At 39.6% G+C, this 13,706-nt stretch overlaps 1 protein-coding gene and 1 pseudogene across 1 annotated transcript; both read right to left on the minus strand.

Annotated features, from left to right (window-relative positions):
- Positions 1–1,843: 1,843 nt before the first annotated feature.
- LOC149263044 (uncharacterized) lies at positions 1,844–2,940 on the minus strand. Its single transcript, XM_089386999.1, has one exon. It carries the CDS (start codon positions 2,687–2,689, stop codon positions 2,036–2,038), a length of 654 nt encoding a protein of 217 aa, XP_089243125.1. The 5' UTR covers positions 2,690–2,940; the 3' UTR covers positions 1,844–2,035.
- A 193-nt stretch (positions 2,941–3,133) lies between these two features.
- The window catches only part of LOC149263045 (uncharacterized), a 195,316-nt pseudogene continuing 184,743 nt past the window's right edge, over positions 3,134–13,706 (minus strand).

Genomic DNA, 13,706 nt, shown 5'->3' on the forward strand with positions numbered 1-13,706 from the left:
CATCCGCATCGGATACTTTTCCCCACAACACTTGGGGCTGCCATTAATGTGATGACCAATGAAACCATGCTCAAGCTCATCCTCCAAGGGTCATTGAGGAAGACCACAACAATTCTGCAACCTGCAGACCGTTCCACAGTCACCCCTGAGGGAATTGTGGAGGATGTGACGGTCTCCATTAACTCTTGGGAGTACCCTACAAATTTCCTAGTTGTCTAGCCTAAGGCTAAGATTACTTGTTACCCTCTCATCCTTGGGAGGCCATGGTTGGCCACATGTTATCTCAAAATCAGGCCCTGATAGGCTGCTATGATCAGGTAGACTTTAAGTAACTATTTCAAACCTACTTTAGGCTGAGGCTTAGCCTCCCCAACCTGAGAGGGCTCTCTCAAAGAATTAATGATATTTGATTATGATAAAGATGGCTAACTCTTGTGAAACAAAGGTAAAATGTGAGTGGTGGAAACACAATTAGCAACTATCCATTGGGCTTATGGAGTCAACATCATTTCAGTATAACAATGTTATCAACCTTACATAGAAGTCAGGGCATTCAGGATTCAACACATTTAGAACATACTAGAAACATATAGGACCACACAGTCTATGAATGTATACAGGAAATTAGAGCACCATGAGTGAGTTCTAAGTGATTACACATTCATACCACTGCAAATATTGGGAAAAGAACAATACAACACATTCTGAACATCGAATCCCTCCTGAGTCCTAAGAAGCAAAGCAAATTTTGTATTACTAAAAAAGAGTCTTTACATAAAGCCAAATATTAGAGCTTTTCTGAATAATTTTCCCCACCCTTATTACCTTGCTCTTTCTCCTATATATAGAGCTCTTCTACCTAACTGAGATTCCTCCTCAAGCATGAGGGGAACTCGAATTCTCCTTATCATGACACCTATTGACATATTAAACTAACTATTAAAAGCAACTTACTACTAATTGACAACTCTAGAAACCTAAAACAATTAGGATTCTAACTCTATATCATGCTGGTAATGGCATTAATTACAATCAAATCTCGTTCCCTGACAAGTGGTTTCCTTCAATTTAGCTGTGGTGGATGTTCGAAGCTCCTTACTGGTCCTTAATGTCTTATCCTTTTACCACTGCTGAGAAATAGGAAACTGCCCCTGTTTTTATGCTTTTGGTTTCCTCAAAGATATTCAGAAGTAATTAACCATGTTGATCTTCTTGAATTAGTCAACAATCTATTGGAGTGCCATGTCCTTCATGTGTTGTAAGCCTTTCCCATGTATATGTGTGATGACAAAAACTTCTTTAACGCTGATTGAAAAGTCTTCAAAATTTTGTCGACTGAACTTTAATTATGCAGCTACAGCAGTTTCGTAGTGCGCTACGAAACTGCTGTGTAATCACAAAACACAGTTTAACACCAAAATTTGACTGTCTTGAGCTTCATTATCTTGAAATGTCTCTTTTCATGTGCCCTGAAGCTTTTCAAACTGAATATATATATGGACCCCATTCTTCAAGGTATGTATGCAATATGCAACCTTGGCATTTGTGAAAGAATCTTCAAGTAACAAGGAAGAAGAGATGTATGCCAATCATTGGCAATGAAGACAACATCCTCCCCATAAGGTCCACTAAAGTGTTCACTGCTTGAGAGATTAAGAATCCTTGGAGCTTCAATAGCTGCCTGACATAAGAGGCTAAAACGAAGTTCATTGTCTTGGTAGTCCACCCCAGTATGTCAGATTTTTAGCATTAAAGAAAAATATATCAGGGCCCTTTTCAGTATAATGTTTCAGACTTCATGGGTAAGCCCTTTTCACTAAGGAAAATCACAATAAAAATCTCTAATATGTCATATTTGTTGTATTAAAGAAAAATATAAGGGCCAGGGCACTCGAAGGCCTTCTCAAAGGGTTGGGAAGAGACCCTTTTCAGTATATGTTTCGGACTTCATGGTAAGACCTGTAAACATAATTCAAATAAAGATTTGTTGTTGTCTCTAGCCATGAATTGACCATCAGCATGTTGCTTATAGTATTCATCTCTGACCATCAACATGTTGCTTATAGTATTCATCTCTGCGTCGATGTTGCTTACTGTACACAACCCAAAAGATAATTGAAAGCATTATACCAGTTGAGACGAGTGTTAAGCCAATGTAGACCCAGCGAAGATGTTGTCGAAGGCCAGGGCAATAATCCTCAATTATGGTACCAAAAGTTTCCCTCACAAACGTACAGTCCTGCAAACTCACGAGGAAAGAAGTGTAGTGATACAAACCATAGCTGATATTAATTGCTAGTACTAACTGTTTGTAAATATTTGGGGTTATCCAACCAGTTGTTGCACATATTCCAGATGATGAAACTGTGCATGTATAGTTTTTCCAGACCTGTGGTGCATTTGTGAGATTAACTTCTCCAGCATTGCATTTCCAATCATCCAGTTGGCCAGTGTAAGGGTTGCAAAGTGTAGGCACTAGAGGACCAGATTGATTATAATAAAGAGGGCCAACATTTGGCGGAAAGTTACTATTAGCAACAGTACCTAGCACCTTGTTCACAACTGTTACCACTTTACTGGTTACTGTTTTGCTCTGATTTAAAGATTGTTCAGCTGTTACCACATCTACACAAGGTAGAATGCGGTCAAGGGTGGTATCTTCATAAGGATGTGCAACCCACTCTTTCATGGCGACGCAGGCATCTCCAACCGCACTGTTTAATAAAACGAACACTCCACAAAGAATAAATGTTACCGCCACAAGAAACCATGCACCAAGTACCAAAAGTTAAACCAGAGTCTTGAGTCCAAGAATAGAAAATAAAAGTCCAAGAAATGCCAAAACCAACATTGCTGCAGCCACCACAATTAAGGTAAACCGCACATTCTCCAATACATCCTTTATTGTCCGAGAATTGTCTTTGGTTTTGGACTCCAGATCATTTGCTGCCCTTAATGATCTGCTCTCACTGGCCGTGCGTTGATGTCCACTGCTCATTGGACTACAAGGAAGCTTCTGCTCTGGCATTTGAGAACACAGAAGTGGAGCAATTACTCCTCTTATTTTCTCAATCCAATCCATACGATCTATTGCACTCTTGGCTTGGCGGTGATCGATTTTATTTGCCAGCTGTCATCTGTAAGGGGTGCCATTTAACCCAGCAATACCAATTTTGTCCATATCTTGAGAAATATAAGCCCAAAAGCCCAATCTTGAAAGAAAAATAAACTCGGACTAACACTAAACCTTTACAATCAAAATGATGTGAACAATTTTGAAATTGTTTCTTAGGTGATAACACCACAAATGCTGCTTACATTAGTTGCAGAGCTGGGAATATGACCATCAAGAATGGGCATATGTCCAAGTAGTTAGTCCTATACCCTCCTGCTCAACCTTCTCTAGAGCATGATTTACCTTTATGGTTGGAGGAGGAGGAAGAAGATGAGGCTTATTCAGCCCAACTTTATGCTTTGGAAGCAACCATAGGAGGAGGAAAACAAGATGAGGATGACTTAATTGAACACTTGCTCCAAAGTCCAACTCCTAGTTCATTACCATTAGAAGAAGAAGTAAGGGAAACCCAGAACAATCATCCAATTGACTTATGCTTGGCCAATTCCAACCCACTCCATGTCAAAACCATAGAATTTGGCCCAGAGAAAACTTTGAAAATTAATCCATCTCTTTCTGCTCTTGAAGAGGAAAAGCTATGCAACATGTTGAGAGAAAAATTATAAGCCTTCACTTGGAGTTACATGGAAATGAAGGGAGTACACCCCTCAGTGTGTACTCACCACATATACATCAAAGAAGGTTGCAATCCAGTTCGGAAACCACAAAGGATGACAAATCTAGCTCTTAAAGATATAGTCAAAGAAGAACTGCAAAAACTGCTAGATGTAAGATTCATTTACCCTATCTCTGACAGTGAGTGGGTCTCTCCTTTAGTGTTAGTTCCCCAAAAAAATGGTAAGTGGAGGATTTGTGTCGATTACAGGGAATTGAACAAAGCCACAAAGAAGGATCATTTTCCCTTACCCTTCATTGACCAAGTGCTAGATGGCCTAGCAGGGAAGACATTTTTTTCTTTCCTAGATGCATTCAATGGGTACAACCAAATCCAAATCTGCCCAGAAGACCAGCATAAGACCATATTCACCTATCCTTGGGGTACTTTTTCCTATAGGGTCCTTCCTTTTGACCTATGCAATGCTCCTGCCACTTTCTAGAGAGCAGTCTTGAGTATTTTTCTGAATTAGTACATGATGCGGTGGAAATTTATATGGATGATTTTACACCTTATGGATGTGATTTTCAAGAAGCCCTGACTAACCTAGGAAAAGTATTGCACAAATGCATTGAAATGAACCTGTCTCTTAGTCCAGAAAAATGTGAATTCTTAATGACTGAAGGGACCGTGCTAGGTCATTCAATATCTCAGCAAGGATTGCAGGTGGACCCAAACAAAATAGCAATCATCCAAAAGGTCCCACCTCCTCAAAAGCAAAGGGATGTCAGGAGTTTCTTGGGGTTAGATGGATACTACCGAAGGTTCATAAAGGACTTCAACAAGTTGGCCTCTCCTTTATTTTGGTTTTTGGCCAAAGATTTTGAGTTTATATGGTCAAAAAGCTATCAAGAGGCCTTAGACATTTTAAAGGGTAAGTTAACCACTACACCAATTCTTTGAGGCCCAAACTGGGCCCTCCCTTTTCATATTCATGTTGATGCCTCACACAAAGCCATAGGAGCAACCTTAGGTTAGGTAGAGGAGAAATTGCCCTATTCCATTTATTTTATTAGTAAAAACCTGTCAAAGGCTGAGCTAAATTATACTGTGACCGAAAAGGAACTCCTGGCTATTATGCATTCATTACAAAAATTTAGGCATTACATTACAGGCTATCAAACATTTGTGCATACTGACCATGCTGCAATCAAATATTTAATGGAAAAACCAGACGTGAATGCTATAATTATAAGATGGTTACTTTTATTACGGCAATTTGAGCTAACTATTGTTGATAAGCCTGGTAAGGAAAATGTCGTTGTAGAAGTTCTATCTAGGATGAATCTTCCTACAAGTGAAGAAGGAATGGTGGATGACCAGTTACTAGATGAGCATTTTTTTGCTATTTCAGTTCTCTCCCCATGGTTTGCTAATATAGCAAACTATTTGGTATTAGCATAGTTCCCACCTAACTTGCCCTCCAAAGAAAAGAGCATGATAGTTAGGAAAAGTGCCCCCTTCATGTGGATTGGTTTTCAATCTTGGCCCAGATCAAATATTGAGAAGGTGTGTAAGGGAAGAGGAAGTTTTTGACATCCTTCTGACTTGTCATGATGGGCCTTGTGTAGGTCACTTTGCAGCAAAGAGGACAACATTCAAAGTGTTACAAGTAGGATATTATTGGCCCAGTCTTCATCAGGATGTGAAAAAGTACATTAGTCAATGTGATCGATGCCAGAGGATGAGAAAGCCTACTCCAAGAGATGAAATGCCCCTATAGCCTCAAGTGACTTTTGAGCCATTTGACAAGTGGGGCATGGACTTAATTGGGCCTATCAACCCTCCTTCAAAGCAAAAGCAATAAATTATTGTCTTCACCGATTATTTGACTAAGTGGGCTGAAACTAAGGTGATTAAGGCAACAACAGAAGAGAAGGTGGCTGAGTTCCTAAGGGAGAATGTATTCTACAAATTCAGGTACCCTAGAGAGCTAGTCATAGGCCAAGGCAACTAGTTTACCTCCAACATGATTGAAGAATTGCTCAACCATCACAAAATCAAGCATTATTAGGACCTCCACTCCTTATCATACACAAGCTAATGGGCAAGTGGAGGTGACCAACAGGGCACTGGAAAGCATCTTAACCAAGGTAGTGAGCAACAACAGGAAGGATTGGGCAGAGAGACTAGCTGAGGCCACCTGGGCCTATAATACAACATGGAAGACCACCACTGGATTTAAACCCTATGAGCTAGTCTATGGGAAAAAGGCTTTGTTGTCCATTGAGTTTGAATATAACACATTGAGCATGGTAGCCCAACTGGATTTGGATCTCAGTCATGCACAAAAAGAAATATTGTTCCATTTGAATGGCTTGGATGAATTTAGAATGTAGGCCCTCCTACATACAAAGATATTTCAACTTCATAGGAAGATCTGGAATGATAGACATATTAAGGAGAAGCAATTTCAAGAGGGTAATTGGGCATTGTTATATGATTCTAGGTATAAATACTTCAAGAGCAAGCTAAGGACAAGATGGCTCAGACCTTATGTGGTGGAAAGATGCAATGATAATGGTTCAGCGCAAATTAGAACTATAGATGAAGAAGCCATTCCATTGCTTGTTAATGGACACCAATTGAAAATGTACAAGAGGCCTTTATCAAAGCAAGAGTTCGTTGACAATATCAGTAAAACAATGATGATGGTGGAGCAAGTTCCAGCTCCTCCCTCATCAAGTCACTGAAAAAAGAAAAAAAAAAAGAAAAAAAAATAAGGATTCAAGTGAAAACCTCCATGAGGAGCCTGAGTCCCATCTTTGGGTCGAAAACCTTCCTTGAGGCACCCAGGGAAAACATCTAGGGTGAAATCCTCTCTGAGGCAGCCTAGGTGTTTTTCAAAAAAAAGAAAAGAAAAAGAGATAAAAATATGTAATTGTTATTTGTAGGTGGATGAGAAAGACAGTCAAGGAGAAAAAAGAGGATCCAAAGGGAACCCTGCCTCACACATATCCATTTCCTCCACTCCTTACCATACATCACTCCATCATTTCTATCGTTTTCCACTCCATTGCTTCTATTTAGGCGAAGACTGTGTTTTATACAATCATCAGCTACAGGTCTTCACTAGGATGATCTAGGAGCTCCAGACAATAGACAACAAACAATAGACTCTAGACAGCAGACAACAAATAATAGACAGTAGACAACAGCCAACAAAGGAGGATTAAGAATGACCATGCAGCAAATAAACAATGCAGCACATTTGATCTTCAACAACTGTAGCATGGCATCGAGACCATAGGTAAGTATCCCACTCACTTGCTCATGTGCATAATTTGATCAAAAGTTGTAAAGGTTACGAGGTAGTTGGTTTATAAGTGAAAATGTGGCTAGTTAACTTCGCCACCTTCATTCAGTCATCACATACAAAACCGGGTGTCCTCTCACACGTGGCCGCAATCAACTCAAAGGCAGAGAAGGAGTAGGACAAGAAGTGGTTAACTACATATCTACGAGGTGGGAGATGATTACGAGGAGTGGAAAACAAAACATTATTTGCATTCATTCATGCATTCCACCTCCTCGAAACTCCCTCACTCAGGTCGCACTTATAACTCAGGCCACCCACCGGAAGCAAGGATCCATTGTTCTGCAAGAGAATTCCTACAGGAGCATGCAAAGGAACAGTCTATAGGAGCAGTCTACATGATACACAGAGGTAGTCTACAAGTTAGTTAGAGAGGGGTTCAATAGGGAATATCAAGAGAGTGTCCATTGCCACCATTCTAAAGAGGTAGGATCTAAAAATCCATTTCCATTTACAAGAAAATGGACTAGAAATGCTCTAAAAGCTAGTGGATATAACAACTGTGGGAGGTGAAATACATACACAGGAAACTTTGTTTCCTCCTGAATTTAAAATTCTCGTGTCATACCTCTCATTTCCTCTTCAAGCCTCACAAGCAAGATGACAGGAAGGTTTAACAAGATAGAACCCACAAACACTATGAGGATACACCAACACCCCCAAGGGATTAAAATCTTTATAAGACACCAATGGATGGGGTTTTTTGAAAAATTCACAGGGTATGATGATGAGGTGGCTCAAGAATTTTCTCATTCCCTCACTCCACATAGCAGAATCCATGCCACTATTATAGTTAGAGGGCTCACTATAGATCTCACCCTAGAGCTCATCAGTAGGGTCATCACACTTCCCCTAGGAATTCCATGGAGAAAAGAAGACAAAGCAGATAGTCAGGTGGCAAAAAGGAAATTCTTTTTAGAAGGTGAAGAACCCACAGAGGATAAAAATGGAGTAAGGAAAGATAGTTTGCTATACCTATGGAGTGAGGTAGGTTACCAACTCATCAAATATATCTCATGTGAGGGTAGATATAATGTTGTTTATGGATACCATTTTAGAATGCTTGAAGAATTAAGATTTGGGGTAGAAACACCAGTTCACCAAAGACTCAACATACCCTATTTCTTGATGCAATTACTCATAGGCTCCAACAACAAAGTAAAGGAATGGAATTCCCAATAATTGGCTCACCATGGGTTGATAAGGATCCTCATTGAGGATTCCTTCCAAAACCTCAGGATCCCTATAACATGGTCAGTCTTCAGAGACTTACCAGCAGAGGATGACATCAAAACCTTCACCTATGATGTTAGTCCTTCTGTCAGTGAGGAGGAGGCAAAACAGAAAGAAGAAGCTACAGATCTAGATGGGGATGAGATGGATGAAGAAGAAACTAATGCAGAGGAACATGATGAAGGAGAAGAGAAGGGGGATGATGATGAAACAGAGGAGGAAATCAAGGAAGAAACTGATGGAGATGAGAAAGAACATCAAGAGGAAGAAGATAAGAAAAATAGAGAGGAAGAAGGCATTGAAACGAAGCTCAAGGAAATGGGAAAAGAGATAAGTGGCTTAAGGGACAGAGAAGCAATAATGAGAGATCAAATAGAGAGGGAAAATGCATGGCTGAGAGGATAGCTGTAGGAAAGGGAAAAACAACTAGCATGTATGGCCAACCTCTCCTTGGAGGCCATCCAGTGTAGGATGCAAGCTAAATTCTATGCTCTTTACCTCAGATAGCAATGGCTTCAATTTTAGATTAAAACATTAGCACAAAGGGGCACCATGCCATTTCAGGAATACAGGCAGTTTATTGATCTTTGTGATCAAAGTACACTAGAGAATAGGGCCAAAATGGCTTAATTTTACTTGCACAACATGGCCCTCACAGACATGAATGTTTGGGATCCTAATGCTGAGCTAGGAGATCTGCAATTAATGTCTTTGGCATCATGGATGAACCATGAGGAGTCAAGGGCTACAGAGATGAAAATAATATTGGCTAGAGAGTAGAATGAACCTCTTTTTATCAGATCTGAACAATAAAATCCCAAGGCCCTAATCATCACCCATAATCTAATTGCAAATGATACTTAGCCGACACATAGATATCTTGCTGCCCAAGAGCAAGCAATTTCACATTTTGAGGATATGTTTAGGTTGCTAGGAGATGATAGTATGCATGCCTTCTCAAGGAGATGGAACACACTACCACACAACTTGAATATTAGAGAATATCACTCCCCTCAAAGGTTGAGAGAGGCACTCAACAGGACACCTATGCATAAGAAATCAATGCAAAGGTTGAAGGTCAATTGGATAGGCCTAAAACTTAGTCCACCACTACTACTAGGAATGATATAAGGAATAAAAGGAAAAGAGGCAGTGGGAAATAGTAGAAAGAAAAGCAAGCTTCTATTCACAAGAAGAAGAGACCACAGCAGAGGCATGGGATGTTAAAGAGGCTGCCAGAGCCATGAAGGACATGGAGATTGACTAAGTTGCTCAGAGGATGAGAAACACTTTCAGTAGGGGGGTGATGATGAGCCTCATCATTGGGTAATTATATTGGCCTTAAGTCACATCCTAGCTTAGTAAAACCAACTATTCTCACAACTTATTGCATACTTTTGATTATATTTTGTTTATGAGATGAGTTAGAGTTGGATATTTTGCTTTGTGGTCTAATGTGCATGTAATGCAAGATTAAAGGATAAAAGCAAGGAATTTTAGCAAAGACCTTGGTCAAAACTCGATCAGGACAAGGGAGAGGAATTATAGGAGGGAAATCCTCCTCATTTAATACCCCCCCATTCGAATATTCCTCCATCAGCTCGGAGTGCAACTAGCCAAATCATGAAGACTAGAAGGCAACCGAGCAAGTGGAAGTTAAAGAACCAATTTATCTCTAGTTTGGGAGCCGAGCCTCCCTAATTTTAAGGAATTCATTAGAGACTTCAGTCGTATAAGTAGAGAGGCCTAGGACCTCAGCAGGATTTAAATTTTATTCAGATTTTATTCAGACTTTCAATTGTAAAACTCTACTTTATTTTCGAGCTATAAGACTTGTGACAATTTTTGATTCTATTGTTTTGATAATAAGAATGAGTTTTGTTTTGAGCCAGAATTGAGTTAACTTAGAGGGCTGAAGCTCTTAGGTTAGGGCCCAACCCTAGCAGCTAAGGCTCCTCTTTATTGTACATGTATGTTAGCGTAGATTCATGGTTTAATCGTTCATTTGCTTAAGTAGTTGCATTTCCATTACAACAGTGTAACACATATATTCATGGTTTAATCGTTCATTTGCTTAAGTAGCTGCATTTCCATTACAACAGTGTAGCGTAGATTGGTTGTGTTTTAGTTTGCTTTCATTTGTGCCTTTTTCTTCAGTTAGCAGGTTATTAAGGATTATACCTGTAGATTTCATTTCACAACAACCCTGACCAACCACCATCAACCATGTGTCGCATAGCTTCTTCGTATTCATTTCAATGTTTAACTTTATGTGCTCCAAATCTCCACCATTGATATGTCTAGCTTGATCCGACAACTATCGCATCATCTCAATACTTTATGCACTCCAAATCTCCACTATCGATCTGTCTAGCTTGATCCAACGGCTATCATGCAATCTTACACGGATTCTTGCACGACCAATATCCCCCTAAGAGCACGCGAGAAAAGTGGTTTTCCCATGCTACATGTCATTCACTTAGGCTAATCGCGTGAAATTCAGAAGTACAACTTACAGCTCTTAGGGCGCGTGAGAAACTGCTTACCACATTTATTCATTTCAATGTTTGACTTTAGGTTCTCCACATCTCCATCGTCGATCTGTCTTTCTTGATCCAATGGTTGCCGCGTCACCTGATATCCAACTAACTTAGCCGATCTCCACCATTGATCAACCCCGCATGATCCAAAGGCTATCGTGTCATCTCGCGCGAATTCTTGCACGATAGATATCCGCCTGAGAGCACGCGAGAAAATTGGTTTTCTCGTGCTACATGTCACTCCCTTAGGCTAATCGCACAAAATTTTGGAATTCTACTTACAACCTTGAGGGCGTGTGAAAAACTACTTACCGCCTATGAAAACCCGCTCCATCATTCTGCACATTTTTCCCGCGCTAAAATCTCGCTGATCATCCTCCGTTAATCCTGTTCATCCATCTATTACTTAATCTCATGCGATAAGATCTCCACCGCTCATCTTCCAATTAATCTTGTTCGTCCATCTCTCGACTTAATCTCTCACGATAAGATCTCTGCCATTCATCTTCAGATTAGTCCTGTTCGCCCATCTATTCACTTAATCCCTTGCGATAAGATCTCCACCACTCATCCTCTATTAATCTTATTCGTCCATCTCTTCACTCAACCCCCTGTGATAATATCTCTGCCATTCGTCTTCTGTTAACCCTGTTCATCCATCTATTCATGTAATCTTCTGCGATAAGATCTCCGCCGCTCATCTCCCGTTAATACTGTTCCCAATCGATCCAATAGTTATTATGAACTTATACTTCATTATGTCCTCCTTTCACTGATTTCGATCTTCGCTTGCTCTTCCGCTTGACTCCTCGCATGCTTGATTTTGCCAAAACACCAAAAATGGGAAAACAGACTTAGTTTAGTTTCCTTGCTTACACATTAGTTTGGTTTGATGCTCTTTACTTTTGTAACTTAGATAACAACATTAAGTTAGTGTTGATTTAACAATTCTAATTAGTTTAGATGTTTAAATGGTTAATTAGGATATGGTGTGATTTAGCATTACATGTTGTTTTCTTCATTACTGCAGTAGAGTAGCTCTCTTAGAATATATTTGCTCTTCTTCCATCAAAGAATCAGGCTTCTTCTAACTCTATAGAAGTCTGGCTTGGTACCCTTGGGGTCTCTAGCCAGATGAATAAGTGACAATAGGCATGTTACAGATCCATTTGGGCACATCAAATACCAACATTCAGATAAGTGTTTTAGGGCTCATCAAACCCTAAATTCAATTGTTACATTCCCTAAACAAGTCACCCCTTTGAATGCCTCCTTCCTAGACAGTTTCACGACTTGAAGACATCCAGAAATTGCCTCTAAAGGGAACAACACAAGTAAGCCCTTGTGAAGGTGCACTGTAGAGCAGTTAAGTCCACTACCAAGGTGCTTTGCAGAGCACTTAAGCTTCCTTTCACCTGCGCTGGGCGAGAATGAGCAAAATTCACATAGGGTTTGGGGAATATTCTTATCTTTTGGAGTCATCTAGAAGTTTCCCTGTCTTATCAACTCCTATGAGCTTGAAAATGGATGAGGAATGAGTTAAGGAGCATCTTATACTCTCATTCCTTCCTCCATGGAACTAATTCTAAGTATGGAAGGCCATTCAATGTCACCATTAATGACAAAACCTCCTTCATCTTCCTATAAATTGACCACTCATCTAAGTGATCAGGGGCTGGATTATGTTGAATTGTAAGGAGATAATGCTGCTATGAGACTTGACTTTGGAGCAAATGATGTGATGCCACAAGCTTGTCTTGCTTTTGATGTGATGTGGATGGGATCCAAGCTGGAGGAATGACTTTGAATCAGACACTGATGGTTGTAATTCCTTCTTCTATCTAATAAAGTGTTTGAACCTTTTTCCATATGATGTGTTCTTTCATAATGCTTATATGTATGAATTTCTTTTGATTCCTTTCATTTATATTCAATGGATTGTATGCTTTGATCGGTTTTTGTCTTCTGTTGTGTTTACAGGGTAGTTCTCAAGCGGATTAAGTACGGGAAGGAGCGATAGAATCGATTCAAGGGAGACAAGAGGAAAGCGAAACTACAGGTAGGCCTTCTATCTTCTCTTCTTATCTATTGTTTATAGGAAAAGTCTAAAACACTTTAAACTGTTGTTTTAGGCACAACTAATTGTCTAGTGAATTAGTGTTTATTCGTAGATGCTAAATTCTCCAAAATAAATTGGCGACTCCACTGGGGAAACTATCACCTTTCCTAATTGCTTATTCACCACCTAAGACATCCTTGTAGACCCTACTTGTATTCATTGACTGTATTTCAACCCTTTTGCATTGAATTTTTGTGAAAAATAGAGGTTAGATGACTCTTGAGTGGCCTCTCAGAAATCAGCGCAGGCTTGGTCAGGGGACAGTGCTCTGTAGAGCACACTTGAGTGAGAGGCAGTGCTCTGTAGTGAAGTTAGGCCCTCTTTTACCTATGATGATCAACCTTATGTCAATTTCCCACCTTTGGAAAGTGTTTTTGCCAACTTTTCTTTGCTTCTTTGCTTGTTGATTGATCAATGAATGTCATGTCTCAGAGAACAAATTTCTGTCTCCTTGTCTAGCCTACTTTTACTTGATTGATTAATGTTTCTTAAATGTTTTCTTTGTCATTATTAGTCTATAGTCAAAGTTAGATATAGTTGATTAATCTTTGTTTGAAAGAAAGTTTCATAAAGTCTTCTCTTCCTTCGAATTTGAACTATCGTAAAAGTCTTCGTTCATATGAAAGATTGATTGATTGAATGTGCATATTTCCTTTTTGTTCATATTCACATTAAGGTAATTGAAAAGAAATACATGAATGTTGTAT

This window comes from Pinus tabuliformis, chromosome 6 (assembly GCF_031772625.1).
Source record: "Pinus tabuliformis cultivar Carrire ecotype Pingquan chromosome 6, CPIR1, whole genome shotgun sequence".
Lineage (NCBI taxonomy): Eukaryota > Viridiplantae > Streptophyta > Pinopsida > Pinales > Pinaceae > Pinus > Pinus tabuliformis.